Genomic DNA, 15,498 nt, shown 5'->3' on the forward strand with positions numbered 1-15,498 from the left:
GAGAAGACCGAAAGAAACTCTGGGTTTAACTTACCGAAGAAAACCTACTCGCGACCAGGTTAGATTCACAGAGTAAGTTACCATGGTAACTGACTCTGAGTATAAGTTACCTCTCTTTCAGAAACGGGCTTGACTTACCCTGCTTTCTCGGGTTTGACATACATCCCATTCTGAAACGGAAAACACAGAGTTTCCCTCATTTCAGAGTTAACATATACAGAGTTTTCACTTAACCTCCTTTCTGAAACGGACCCCTGGCCAATGTTGTGGAATGGCTCAAAATCCCTCTGGCCACTGTGAGGGACTTGTATTTGTCATTCCCAAACCGAATTGATGCTGTACTGGCCGAAAAATGAGGCTCTATACCATACTAATAAATTGGTGTGGTTTAAAACCAGGCGTTTCAGTTTCATTGTTCAACCACTGTAAATTCAATATCCAAATATGACGTACACGGGTCAATGAACGTAGTTACGTCAGTGCGACTTAACCATTCTTTCTAGATTGGGGGGTTGTAAGCTTTCCTAAGAACGTTTGAAAAAGAGATTAATATAAACATTAAAAGAAAAATAATCCAATAGTTTATTTATTTAGCTTTCTACTACTTCGTGAAATGTTTAACCCTATATTTTAAACGTAAATATTTAGACATTTGTAAATGTCTCCAGCAGCCCCCCCTACCCCTTTCGGATAATGAACTCTTCCGGCGATTCGAAGTGTTAGCGGGAGGAAGTCACTGTTGAAGCGGACAGTGCTGTGGGGAACTAAACTTTTGAGTAAATACTACCTAAAATAAAATACTAGAAAATGTCATTTTAAAATATAAGACACCTTAATGATTGATGAAAACGCTGTATGGGAGAGATTAAGATATATCCGTTATTTAATCTCAGTAACATCGTCTATTATCAACTAGCATAACCTTCTGTATGTTTACAAAACCTAAACAATTCAGATAGTTATTTGGTCATTTTTGTTCAAGGCCGCCACTGACCGTCCTTGTGGATAAAGATGGATGTTTCGACTTGTTTGAAGTCTCTTCTGCTGGCCATCCGTCAGTACAGAAATAACAAAAGCGCTTTAAATGCATCACAGCTGCAGAAACACATTGAAGTGAGTGAGAACATTTTTCTATGCGGTTATTCAAAACAATCTGTTATATTTTTTATTTGTGTAATCTATCCAATTTTGTCATCAATTAGTCATCCACATTATGTTCACCCACATGGATTCTCCTTTTAATTCACAAAAGGAGATATTAGGGAATGACAGTCTCAGACAACATTCGCTTTCATTCATGATTTCCATACAATGAAAGTGAATGGCGGCTGAGGCTGTCATTAATCACCTTTAGTGTTTTGGAAGGACACAAATTATTTTAATAATATAATTTTTTTCTAGTTTTATATATATATATATATATATATATATATATATATATATATATTAGTTTTTATTGTGCTTATTTTAGTACTGTACTATTAGATGCATTGTTTTTGTTACACATTTTAGACACTTTTTTTTGTTTTGTTTTTTTAAATTTTTTTTTTACGCCCACAGACCCCAGCAGTTTCTTGTGGCCACAGTTTGAAAACACATGCTCTAAAAAGATATTTGATTTTCTATAGATTGCTCTGTGTGAATGCAGTCTCAATTCTGTAATAACAAATAACTGAAAAAGGAAATGTATATTTTCATTGCTTTCTTTTTAATTCTGCAGGATGTTTGTGGGCTGAAATGTAGTGGCGTGCTGTTCTCAGGTCAGGTGCTGCCCAGCGAGTGTCTGAGTGGACTCATGGAGGTAGCTGGAGACCCCAACACCAATCACACACTGACGGGGACCATTATTTCCCTGCTGGCACAGTTTGGTACTAAACTCTTTAACATAGATATACAGTTGGTAGATAGTCACAAACACATCACCACTGTTTACCTGTGCATGTACTTTTTTAATGGCCCAGCAGCTGCTGATGGTGAGGCCAAAGAGGCTCTTCACAGCAGTTACAACTTCACTGGCACTCTGGCAGCCATAATTCACTGCAACAGAACCACACCAGAAGAGCCTCTTGTGCTGCAGGTGAGAGTACTGATGAAGTCTGCACTTCACCAACCATGACTTTTGATGTGCACATTTTTATAAAGGGTCAAAAAAACTTTTATATAGGTTATAACTCATAACACAATACTGGTCTCGGCTTGTTGTTAACATGGACAATTAGACCAGTATTGTGTTTTGACCCATATGTTTAATTTGACTTACACTACCATTTGGGGACTTGGGTAAAGTTGGTTTATATTCGCACATTCGGACATCCGTATTCAATAGCCTTGTTAATCACACTACATTGGACATTCAGTGGACATTCACAAGTAAATATGCCATTAAAACAATACTTGCCTATTTTGATCGACTGTGAAAAATGTTGTAAGTTGACAATCGTTGGTTGTCAATATCATGTTGCTGCTTAAAATTCGCAAACATTAATTTATTGCACATTTATTGGAAAGTCTGAATTTATCAGAAGTCCGAATGTGTGAATATAAAACCAACTTTACCAAAGTCATTTGGGGTCAGTAAGATTTTTTAAAATGTTTTTGAAATAAGTTTCTTATGATCACCATGGCTGAATTTATTTGATCAAAGTACAGACAGTAAAAACAGTAATATGTTATTATAAATGGTATTATAATTTAAAATAACAGTTTTCTCTATTTTAATACATTTTAAAATGTTGTTTATTCCTGTTATGTCAAAGCTGAATTTTCAGCATAATTTCTCCAGTCATCAGTGTCACATGATCCTTCAGAAATCATTTTTTCAGAAATTCATCAAATTTTTGTTTTTTGATAAATAAAATGTTAAATAGAAATCTTTTGTAACAATGTAAATGTCATTGATTTCACTTTTGATCAGTTTAATGCATCCTTGCTGAATAGTATTGAAAAGTATTCATTTCTTTCAACAAAAACTCAAACTTTTGAATGGTGAATTGCACACATCTTTTCCAAAGTGGTTTTATTTCATGTTGTTAAAAAAGAAAAACTGAAATATCACATGGTCCTAAGTATTCAAACCCTTTGCTCAGTATTTAGTAGAAGCACCCTTTTGATCTAATACAGCCATGATTCTTTTTGGGAAAGACACAACAAGTTTTTCACACCTGGATTTGGGGATCCTCTGCCATTCCTCCTTGCAGATCCTCTCCAGTTCTGTCAGGTTGGATGGTAAATGTTGGTGGACAGCCATTTTTAGGTCTCTCCAGAGATGCTCAATTGGGTTTAAGTCAGGGCTCTAGCTGGGCCATTCAAGAACAGTCACTGAGTTGTTGTGAAGCCACTCCTTCGTTATTTTAGCTGTGTGCTTAGGGTCATTGTCTTGTTGGAAGGTAAACCTTCGGCCCAGTCTGAGGTCCTGAGCACTCTGGAGAAGGTTTTCGTCCAGGATATCCCTGTACTTGGCCGCATTCATCTTTCCCTCGATTGCAACCAGTCGTCCTGTCCCTGCAGCTGAAAAACACCCCCACAGCATGATGCTGCCACCACCATGCTTCACTGTTGGGACTGTATTGGACAGGTGATGAGAAGTGCCTGGTTTTCTCCACACATACCGCTTAGAATTAAGGCCAAAAAGTTCTATCTTGGTCTCATCATACCAGAGAATCTTATTTCTCACCATCTTGGAGTCCTTCAGGTGTTTTTTAGCAAACTCCATGTGGGCTTTCATGTGTCTTGCACTGAGGAGAGGCTTCCGTCGGGCCACTCTGCCATAAAGCCCCAACTGGTGGAGGGCTGCAGTGATGGTTGACTTTCTACAACTTTCTCCCATCTCCCGACTGCATCTCTGGAGCTCAGCCACAGTGATCTTTGGGTTCTTCTTTACCTCTCTCACCAAGGCTCTTCTCCCCTGATAGCTCAGTTTGGCCGGACGGCCAGCTCTAGGAAGGGTTCTGTTCGTCCCAAACGTCTTCCATTTAAAGATTATGGAGGCCACTGTGCTCTTAGGAACCTTAAGTGCAGCAGAATTGTTTTTGTAAGCTTGGCCAGATCTGTGCCTGGCCACAATTCTGTCTCTGAGCTCTTCAGGCAGTTCCTTTGACCTCATTATTCTCATTTGCTCTGACATGCACTGTGAGCTGTAAGGTCTTATATAGACAGGTGTGTGGCTTTCCTAATCAAGTCCAATTAGTATAATCAAACATAGCTGGACTCAAATGAAGGTGTAGAACCATCTCAAGGATGATCAGAAGAAATGGACAGCACCTGAGTTAAATATATGAGTGTCACAGCAAAGGGTCTGAATACTTAGGACCATGTGATATTTCAGTTTTTCTTTTTTAATAAATCTGCAAAAATGTCAACAATTCTGTGTTTTTCTGTCAATATGGGGTGCTGTGTGTACATTAATGAGGAAAAAAATGAACTTAAATGATTTTAGCAAATGGCTGCAATATAACAAAGAGTGAAAAATTTAAGGGGGTCTGAATACTTTCCGTACCCAATGTATATATAGCAGATTATTTGGTCATGTGAATAATGTCTTTAACGGTCTCCACAGTGCCTTAATGTGCTGCAGCGACTGACCTACAACGTGAGGACTCTGCATTGTGCCTCTCACATCCAAGAACTCATCAGCTTTCTGATGCATCACGTGTAAGAACCACAACATTCACTTTTCCGCTTTGTGCTTTGATGTTTGTGTGATGTAGATGGCTTGGACACTTTTTAGCATAGTAGTCTTCATGTTTATAAAGGTACAGATGGTGTATATTACTACACTACTGTTCAAAAGTTTGGGGTTAATAAAACCAGTGGTGAAATAGACAATTCCAGAAAAAAGCAATGCATTTTTTTTTATAATAATACACCAATATTTTCTATGGTACTTTGATAATTTTTCAGGCAACAAGCTATTCATGTTTGAGTGATGTGCTGTCAGTAAGGGCCACAAATAAAATTATGATATTGACAAGTGGTCACAAGTCTGTCTGTTAAACGCTATTTGGTGTCTTGTTAAGAGGAAACAGGCATGCGAGGGCTTGTGTAGTGGAAAACCACAACCCTGAACTGAAGCATAGTTTTTGCTTTTAATCACAGTGCGCTGTCTAGTAGCACCATTTATAAGGTGCAAGATGCAATAAACTATAGTGCAGAAATGTTTACACATGCAAAAATTCACAGAATTGTGAGTTTGACACCCTAGAGACACCCTAAAACAAACGGGTTGTTCCTTTTTACTTGTTTTTAAGTATTTATTAACTAAAAAAAATACTGAAACCCTTCAGAATGATTTTATTTTATTGAAATGTAATTCTTTTATGGTTGTCTTTAGCCAGTCAAGTAATGATGACATTGTAAAGGCATGCCTGGGCCTGATGGCCAACCTCTGTCGACACGACATTTCAGTGCAGTCACACATCAAATCGCAGGTAAGAATAGACATTAGCTCTGCATATAAACTCTCAAAATGAACTTTTATATATATTTTTTAATGAACTAACCTGCTGATGAATATTATGGCTACTTTTTTTTGCAGAGTAATGTGAAGGCTTTCTACAGAGCCTTGATTAATTTCCTGGGTCATAACTGTTTGACTGTGGTCGTCTTTGCGCTCTCCATTTTATCAAGTTTGACTCTTAATGAAGAGGTTGGGCAGAAGGTAGGTCAAGATGCTCAACTCTTCGAGACACAGAAAGCTGTTGTTGGTTAGCTCACCTATCTTTTTCGTCATCTTGTCTTGTGGATGGAAACTTGTTTCCATGTGTGGTATTGAGGTTGTATTACTTTGGTGTTTTTTTTCTTTTGCAGCTGTTTAATGCAGAGAACATCCATCAGACCTTTCAGCTAATTTTTAATATCACAGTCAACGGAGATGGCACGTTAACCAGGAATTATGCTGTGGACTTGTTAGTGGATCTCCTGAAAAACCCCAAAATTGCTGATTACCTGACCAAGTATGCGTTAAGTTTGATGGCGCTGTTTGAAATGGCTTTCTACTAGCGCTGTCTGAACTTTTTTTTTTTTTTTTTTTTCCTCATGTTAGGTATAAACACCTATCAGTCTGTCTGTCTGAGGTTCTCGGGCTCTTACACAGCAAAGATCCTGATACTGCGTCAAAGGTGAAATACGCTTATTTGTTTTTATCATTATTGTTAATTTTTAGTTTTGTCAAGAAATACATTTGTTTTGCAGAATATATATTTAATTTCAAGCCATTAGACATTAGCTTGAAGATTAAAAGGTCTTTAAGAAAATAGCCCCTTTCATACATTAAACTCACAGACTATAAATAAAAGAAAAAAGATGCATGATGCGTCTCCACTTCCTTCCACTGTAGAAAATTGAAGCCAAAATATCCAAGCAACATCATTTAGAGCCTGAGTCTGCGCAGTAGTGAGCCTGAGGTGCTGCCACGTTATTGATGTCCCACCCATAGTCCCGTTCCCGCAGACTGAATCTCAAGCATAGCTCTCAATCATGATGTTACACTCTGTTTTTATAAAATCAAATAACTAACAAACCAAACTTATTGGAAAAACTAACACTTGAAAACACGTTAGCATGATAAGGACTACCTAAAATGACAGAAACTATCTTTATAAAAAATTATTTGAAGTGTAATTGGATTTTGTTTTTTAGTTTGGCTTGTATCCCATTGGATTACATGGCGAGGGGCGGGGTTTATGACCTATACTCCAGCCAGCCACCAAGGGAGATTGAAATATTTTGACTTCACTTTTCAGAATGTGTGCAGCACACTTGATTAAACCCAGTAAATTACCATAAAGTACCAGATTGACTTTTTTAGTACACAAATGTGCTGTTCACATAATCAACGAGCTTTATGACTGGCCCAAAGAAAACTTCTGACGTCAGCACTTCCTGCCTTTGTACGTGCTCATACCAGTAATCTTATTCTTTGTTCACACATAGCGTCATACTGGAACATTACCATGATGGTAATGTTACAGCTGCCATTGCCACAAAGTGCCATAATTGATTAACTTGTTTAATTTGCCAATAAAGACTGCATGTGTGAAAGGGGTTAATGAGAGTCATAAATTCTAGTCCTAATTGGTGAAGATAATAATAAGTTCTTTCTCTGCAGGTTATGGAGTTGCTGGTTTCTCTGTGCTCAGTTCCTGTCCTGCGTAAGCTCGTCTGCAAGACGGTGCTTCGAACTCCAGCCCCTCGAATACAGCCTGGTACTAGAAAAGGTGTCCAGGCTCGAGGGTCTGAACCAAGTTTAGCACTTGTCCACTGGGTCACTTCACCTCTGGATGGTCCAGATCAGTGCTACATGCAGGCTCTGTCCCTGCTGACTGAGCTTTTTGAAGTATGCTGGTGTTTTAATTCAGTTTATTTGAACAATGCTTTTTAAAAATACTTATTGTTACAAAACAGCTTTAAAAAGAATGCCGCCTTTACAAAGAAAACTCCTTTAGATGTCGTGCACAATCAAATATCCCATTTTGACCATTACTGATAAATAAAAAAATTGTGCATCCCTAATACAAAGAATAGACTGATGGTAATTTGAACATATATAATTTAGCCTTTATTTTTAATTACATTTTTGCATGACATTTTTTAAAAGAATTAAAAAAAAATGTTGTATATAAATGATATTTTTCTATTAATTTCATTCATATTTTTCTATAATAAATTAGGATTCCATGCATAATTCAAATAGTTTGATTGGGACCTGTTATCATGTTGGAGACTTTCCATCTTATTAATCCATTAATTTTTGCTTGTGTTCGTCCAGGAGGCGATTGATTCCTCTCTGTGCAGCTCAGCTCAGTCGTTTGTGGAGCTGCTACTACAGGAAGTGTTGGTTTTGCTGCAGTCTCCAGACTCCACTGAAGGAGACCACCTGCTAAAGAAACACTGTCTGCGTGCAGGCCGTGTCGTTGACTTTCTGCTAGATATCCTTACTTATTAAGCACAAATAATCACACTTCAACACACATCACAGATCAAGCCTTCTATTTCCATTAATAGTCAATGCCAATGGCAAATATTGTGATGAGACATGCTAAAAATGACTGATATTAAATGAAAATGTATAGACAGTTTGTAAATAAATTAGAATATGTAGTCAACTGAATAATTACAACCAAAAATCTGCTGTCAGGACAGAAAATCTGGACTTGTCAACATAGAAATAACAATATGTGAACAGTTATTCACCGATATAAAATCTTAAAATGGCAGATACCTGCTAATTTATCGTCCTGGCTTATATATGAATTGACCAGTAACGTTATAATTGTATTGTAACAATCTGATTGTACTGCATGCAGTAGTAGAGATATCCTTGACTCTTTCACTGCTTTGCGGCGATGATGCTCTGAGGATGCTGGTATCCCGGCGGCTCAGTCCTGAAGTGTGTGTCTCACAGGTGGAGCTTCTGCTATCCTACTGTCAGGACCTTGCTGGGTCCACCTGCACTACCTCCAACCACCATCTCAGGTAATTAAATATTCTAGAAGGAATACCATTTGTGAAAAAAATATTGACACTTACACTACTGCTAAAAATGTTTTAATCTTTTAAATATTTTTGTAAGAAGTCTCCTATGCTCATCAGGGCTGCATTTATTTGATAAAAATAGTCAGAACAGTAATATTGTGACATATTGTTTTAATATGTTTTAAAATGTAATTTATGTGTGTTGGCAACGCTAAATTTTTACATGAACATTCAGAAATCATTCTAATATGCTGATTTGCTGCTCAAGAAACATTTCTTAGTATTACCAGTGCTGAAAAAATAATTGTGCTGATGTTTTTTGTGGAAATTGTGATTTATTTATTTTTTTTCAGGATTCTATGATAAATAGATTAAACAAAAATCTTTTATATCAATGTAAATGTCTTTACTGTCACTTGATCAATTTAATGAATCCTTGCTGACATACTACATACTATATTTCTGGTGTTATGGATTTTTAAAGTTGTCGACGTGTGTATCTCTAGTCAGCTGTGCTCTGAGGTGGTGTTGAAGACTCTGGAACTGATGAGCCACCTCAAGCAGCAGATGCCAGACATGGAAACTTCCATCTACAGGATCTTACAGGTGCGAGACTTATTCTGCCCTCCCTCGGAGTTTCTGATCACTCTGTATATTTTTTATAGCTCTTTCTTACACAACCTCTTTGGCATTGCATGTAGGACAAGCGCATGGTGACACCTCTCTCATTAGCTCTGACCTCGAGCCGCAGAGAGCATGTGCAGGTAGCACTTCGCATACTATTTGAAGCGGCCCCACTCCCTGACTTCCCCTCTGTCATGTGAGTAAACAGAACACATCGCCACAGTGTGAACAACTTTTTTGAGGTGTCAAAACGATCAGTCCACTTTATGAAGTGCAAAATATAGTGACTGCTAACTTAACGACTTAAGTATAATAAGTGTTTCATTACAATAAGGTTCATTTGTTAACATTAGTTAATGTATTAACTAACACTTGATTTTAATAATGTATTAGTAAATGCTGAAATTAACATTAACAAAGATTAAAAAATGCTGCAGAAGTGCAGTTCATTGTTCTTATTAGTACTAATGTTAACTAATGAAACTTATTGTAAAATGTTACTGTTTCATTTATAAATTTCATTTTAATTTTAACGAGTAGTGCTTGCTAAGGCATTACTATTGCTCATACTTAGGGTTAGAAGTCTGAACAAATTGAGAATACCCTAGCAACCATCCAGAACCCCTTAGCAACCACCTAGCAGTCATTGGGATAAAAACATCATAGGAACACGCTAAAAACCACTGAGAAGTTCTTACAAACCACGCGTTGGTGACCGCCCACAATGCCCCTATCATTGTGGTGGGAAATTTTTACACGTGCAAGTACTATGTTTTCATCAGAGTATGTATTAATGTTGTTTTGCAATTTGTCTGGTGTATGCAACCCAGCAAACCTGGTACCTCAAGAACTCTATTAATAGCCTTCTATCAGCCTGAGAGTTGACTGTAAAGCCAGAGAAGAGCAGAAGCAGGAGACGAAGTAATGATAATAAAAGAGCATAGTTTATTGAATAGTCTTACTTGCGTATGGATCAATGCTCAGACTTTGTCTGGCCAGTACATTTCCAACAAGTGTTGTTATACCAAGGGGAAAACAATGGAAAATTACAGCTTCACACCATCGTCCTGTGACGTTAACCTTGAAATGGAGACATTCTCTTATCTCCTATGAAGACAAACATCCCTTTAGACCACACAATCTTAAGATTTAAACAATGGAAAAGAAACGAGTAATACAAAATATAAAAAAACAAAACATAAATGACATAAATGAATAATAAATAATAATATGAATAAATTATAAATGGATGTAAATGAATAATAACAATGAATAAATGAATGATATAGATGAATAAAATAGTTAAATGATGTAAATGAATAATAATAGTATGAATAAATGATATAAATGAATAAAATAGTTAAATAATAAATTAAATTAAAGTTACACACAAAGGTTGCTACTGAAAATCTTCAGATCCTTCAGCAACCAAATTGTACACTATCAGTTAAAAGTGGGATTAGTAAGATATTTTAATGTTTTTGAAAGAAGTCTCTTATGCTCATTGCCTGCTGAGCTTTATGCACCGTTGCTTGGCTGAGAGCGCCCTCTGTCACTTTTCTCTCACACACGCACACTCAAAGTGACAGAAAGAGAGAGCACATGCAGAGCTCGGTGACATAACTGTGATTGTCCCGATCGGGCCAGTGCTGCGTCGCCAACTCATTTCAACGCATTTTTAAGCCTTGGCAATTTAAAGAAGCACAAGAAGATGCGAAAGATAACTCGCGCACACTATTTGAGAAGTTTTATGAGCACAAACTGCATTTCTGAAGCACGCGCCCAGAAAGCTACATCTGACAGCAACTGAATTGAGCTCTCTTTCTCGTATTCTTGCACATGAACAGACAATTTTAACGCAAAATCGTCAAAATGCCCGTCTTGGCGAGTATCATAGTAAACATAGTCGGTTATATCTTAAGTAAACGTAAACAGTCAAGAAAGAAAATGCATGTGTACAGTATCAGTATATTGGATCCTTGAATTATGTCTTAAAGTGACAGTGTTTTTTTTTTTTTTTTTATGTTAATCAAACAACAGACTCACTGCAAAAAATCACTAAATGCTCTTGAGTCTTGACTGAATAAGTTTTGTTACTTTAATAAGGATTCATCTATATTTAATTTATACACTGATACAGTATTGTAGTTTGATTATTTGTTATTTTATTAGACTGTATACTTGACTTTAATAGTGTTTGAAAGTTTGATAGTTTTGATATTTTATATTTATATTATATTTATGTAGAATTTTTTTCACTTGCATTGTTCTTGCATTCCATGTAAAAAGTCTGGCAAGTAAAATAAAAAACTAGCCGATGACGACTTGAGCTTCAGTGTGTCCGTATAGGGTTGTGGTGTCACATGATCCTTCAGAAATCATTCTAATATGCTGATTTGAAAACCATGATACATTTTTTTCAGGATTCACTGATGAATAGAAATAGGAAACTTTTGTAACATTGTTTATATGTAGTTGCTTTTGATTAATGTAATGCATCCTACTTTTCTTAAAATAAAATTCGAACAGTAGTGTATTTAGAACACTGATACTAAATTCTGGAATATTAATGTTCCTCTGTCGCTCTTGTTTTAAGTCTAGGGGACAGTATTGCTGCCAATAATGCATATCGTCAGAGGGACGGCGAGTTGTCGATCCGAAGCAGTTCTGCTAGTGAAGATGTGACCTTCGTTGTTAAGAGTTTTCCCGTGACGCATGCTGAACCCTCTGATTCTGCTTACCACAGTATCGACAGCCTCATTGAGAAGCTTCAGAACGGAGTAGAGGTGACTGCATTTGTCTGGATATGTGAAACTGGCAAAGACATATTAGATCTGTGACCACAATATGTGCCGCAGATGTTCCATCGTGGGTTTAGTTGCATGTATTTCCGAACTGACAATAGAAACGTGCCAGTAAGTGGGTGGCTTGCTTGATTTAATGAACCAAACATCGTCAAAGGCATTTGAATCAAACTCATGTTTTGTTTCTAATGTGGTGTTACAGTTACAGGAAAAAGTGAAAGATGTACACATGTCAGAGATCATTGATGTGTATGAGCAGAAGCTCTCTGCACTAGCGGTAAGTGACCAAGTTACGTAGAAATTTCCTGTGTATACAGTATGTAACTTATGCAGGCAATTGTAATTGTATGTACTTTTGTCTATGTAGTGTAAAGAGAGCCGTCTGCAGGACCTTTTGGAGGCCAAAGCACTCGCACTGTCACAGGCTGATCGACTTATTGCCCAGTACCGCTGTCAGAGAGCTCAGGCGGAAGCTGAGGTTTCACAAAAATATGTTTTTTTTTTTCTTTCTACAATGCTGACCACATTCTACACCACTTTTAATTATGCATTTTTTTTTGAGTTGCACGTTTATTTTAACCAAATGTATGAGCAAATTTATTTTTATTTGTACAACTGTCTTATTCTCTTGTTAATGCTATTTGCCCTTTTTTTTTTTTTTATAAACTTTTTTCCCCCCATTCTAGGCACGTAAATTAGCCTCTCTTCTGAAAGACACAGAGCGGAGGAAAGAGGATCTGCAGACGGAGTTGAATGATCAGCTGTTGGAGGTCGAGAGGCTAAAATCTGACAGCCAGCAGCTCCTGGAGCACAACGGCCGTCTGCAGGCAGTCGTTGACCAGCATCAGGAGCTGAAGGGCACCTATAACCAGCTGCTCAGTAGGTCAGTGTCCCTCTCTCTCACACTCAAATAATACTTTTTAGCCCTTCAGGAATGGATCTGTCAAATGATTTGTTATAGATAAGCAACTTCTACTTTCTCCTTGTCCTTGTCTTTATTTTTTTATTTTAGGTATGACAAGAGTGAAGGGATGCTGAAGGAACTGCAGGCTGCCCATATCTCTCTTACCCAGCAGGCAGAGGGGCTGAGAAAGACCAATGAGGGATTAAAACTCCAACAGGAGAGGTCAGTGTTTGAAAGGGTGGTTTGAATGTCAGGCATTTTTTACTCATTAAGCATTAAGCATAACCCAACTCTAATAATAATAATAATAATCGTAATCTTAATAATGATATTTTTTAATATTGCTATTATTATTATTAAAACAATTTTATTAGTTATTATTGTTTTATTAGTTATTATTATTAAAGTTAGACTATGCTTTATGCCACCCCTAAATTAGTTAATAGTGTTATTATTAGTAGTAGTATGTAAAATTATTATATTATGAAGCATAACCCAACTCCAATAATAAAAAATAATCAATAAATAAATAATAGTTATTAATAGTTATTATTATTATTATTATACCAGACAATATAATAATAATTAATATTATTATAATTAATAGTTGTTGTTGTTATAGTTTTAACAATAAAAAACAAATAATAATAGTAATTATTATATTATGTTTAACAATAAAAAACAAAAACAAAAATGTATTATTGTTGTATTAATAACAATTATTATTGTTTTAATTATAATAATTGTTGTTATTATTTATTGGAGTTGGAGTAGGCCAACACTGTCAGAAATATTAATAATAATAACAATAATAACAACAATAGTTATTATTATTATTATTATTATTATTATTATTATTATATGTTTTACAATAATAAAACAAAAACAATAATTATTATTGTATTAATAACAATAATTATTATTTATTGGAGTTGGGTTGCCAACCCTGAATTAGTCAGAAATATTATTATTCATAATAATAATAAACAATAATAAGAAACTTGACCGTTGATAGAAAATGAATAACTTGAAAATGATTGAATGACCTTCAAATCTTTGGTCTTCTATCTGCTCAGGACTCTTGCAGACATTGCAGAAAAAGAACAGCAGATAAAGGGCCTAAAGACAGATGTGTTGGAGAAAGACAAAAATATAGCAGGTGAGAAAAAATGTTTGAGCAGCCGTGGAATTAGTTTGTCACATGGGTTTTATGAACTTTGTGCTGTTTCAGTTTTACACACTTGTGTGTTTGGTGTAAAGTATATAGTTGAGTGTCTTGCTGTGCTACATCAGGTCTTCAGAATGAGGTGAGAAGACAAGAAGAGCAGATTCATGAGATGGAGGAGAATATTTCCATTCTCAAGAAAGAGCTTAATAAGACAGAGCAAGCCAGGAAGGACAGCAGCATCAAGGTGCCGTCAACACTCATTCAAACCTTTCCTATCAGTCTCAATTTCATACTGTCATTACTGAACAAAACCATCATAATTTAGCTTTAAATATTTTATACCTGCTATATAAACGTCATATAGGCCACATCATGATCCAGTGTGTTTTCTGTTGTTGCACTCATTTTGTAGGCTTCCTCTCTGGAGCTGCAGAAGTCCCAGCTGATGGCCAAGCTGGAGAAGATGGAGGAAGAGCTGAGCAAACACACGCAAATGATCGCCATGATACACAGTCTCAGCAGCGGCAAACTCAAGGGCGACGTCACCGCCAACCTCTCTCTGTGATATGCACACGTTCTCATGTACACACCATGCTTAATGAAATGAAAATAACTTATTTTATCTGTGTTTTGTCACTTTTAATCTGTACACTTTGTATGTTTTCTTACCTTCATGTGCTTATGAATGAATTAACTGTGGACAGAACATTAATCTGCTTCCATTTTGGATTACATTCATTTGAAATGATTTTAGACTGAAATTATTCAGCTATTAATGTAATGTGTAGAATTTAAAAATGTCCATCTTTGTCCACCAGAGGGCACTGTACGGACTTTTTAAAGATTTTGAGACACTATTTTAAACTTTTTCCCCTTTTTGTTTTTCAATAAACAAGAAATTTTCCCCCTTATTGCTTTATCCACATCATCGTAAAATGTCTATCAGAGGTATCCTGACCAACTGGGCATGTTCCTCTGTTTCTACAGACACTGTTTTGACACTGATTACAAAATTGGGTTAATGATGAGACATCTTGGGCAACAGAGAAAAAGTTTAGTGGTCATTCTCTAAGTTTTGCTTTGATAAGAATGATGTTTTACAGCAGAAAGTACGTGTTTTATTAGGGACATTCATGTTAATGGCATGACTTCCTTGTTAAAATGAAACATTCCTTTAAGCCTGGAAAAATACACTTATGAATTTCTGTATAATTCATAAGTGCACTCTTCCATTGTAGAAAACAACATAATGTGCACATAAATGAGAACAAGAGCAGGTATACTAATGCAAGACTCTGAAATGAAAGGCTGAAATAGTATTTTTGTTTTTTGTTAAATATTCTCCAATAAATTATTTACAACTTTTACTGTATATAGAAAAAGAAATGGCATATTAGTTACTTGATTCAGCTTAGAAATTATAAAATGTTACTACAATTAATTTTATTTCACACTTAACATTAGTTTCAGTGTAGCCTTTAACTTTCTGTTTTGGCAGAACCTGATTTGTTACATACTTACATACT

General features: G+C 36.1%; 1 protein-coding gene across 3 annotated transcripts; it reads left to right on the forward strand.

Moving 5' to 3' along the window:
* The first annotated feature begins 640 nt into the window (after positions 1–640).
* On the forward strand, positions 641–14,883 carry cip2a (cellular inhibitor of PP2A). 3 transcript variants are annotated; one of them, XM_048175405.1, is made up of 22 exons: positions 641–776; positions 983–1,113; positions 1,721–1,868; positions 1,962–2,077; positions 4,556–4,650; positions 5,330–5,426; positions 5,534–5,656; positions 5,806–5,951; positions 6,041–6,116; positions 7,106–7,333; positions 7,766–7,925; positions 8,331–8,472; positions 8,979–9,078; positions 9,174–9,292; positions 11,693–11,882; positions 12,103–12,177; positions 12,268–12,378; positions 12,587–12,783; positions 12,913–13,026; positions 13,881–13,963; positions 14,098–14,216; positions 14,385–14,883. In XM_048175405.1, exons 2-22 carry the CDS (start codon positions 1,012–1,014, stop codon positions 14,535–14,537), a joined length of 2,694 nt encoding a protein of 897 aa, XP_048031362.1. In that variant the 5' UTR covers positions 641–776; positions 983–1,011; the 3' UTR covers positions 14,538–14,883. The 3 variants fall into 3 exon arrangements, with proteins under 3 accessions (XP_048031362.1, XP_048031364.1, XP_048031363.1); XM_048175407.1 differs by having other exon boundaries at positions 1,965–2,077; XM_048175406.1 differs by having other exon boundaries at positions 733–1,113.
* Positions 14,884–15,498: the final 615 nt, after the last annotated feature.

Source organism: Megalobrama amblycephala, linkage group LG22 (genome assembly GCF_018812025.1).
Source record: "Megalobrama amblycephala isolate DHTTF-2021 linkage group LG22, ASM1881202v1, whole genome shotgun sequence".
NCBI classification, from domain to species: Eukaryota; Metazoa; Chordata; class Actinopteri; order Cypriniformes; family Xenocyprididae; genus Megalobrama; species Megalobrama amblycephala.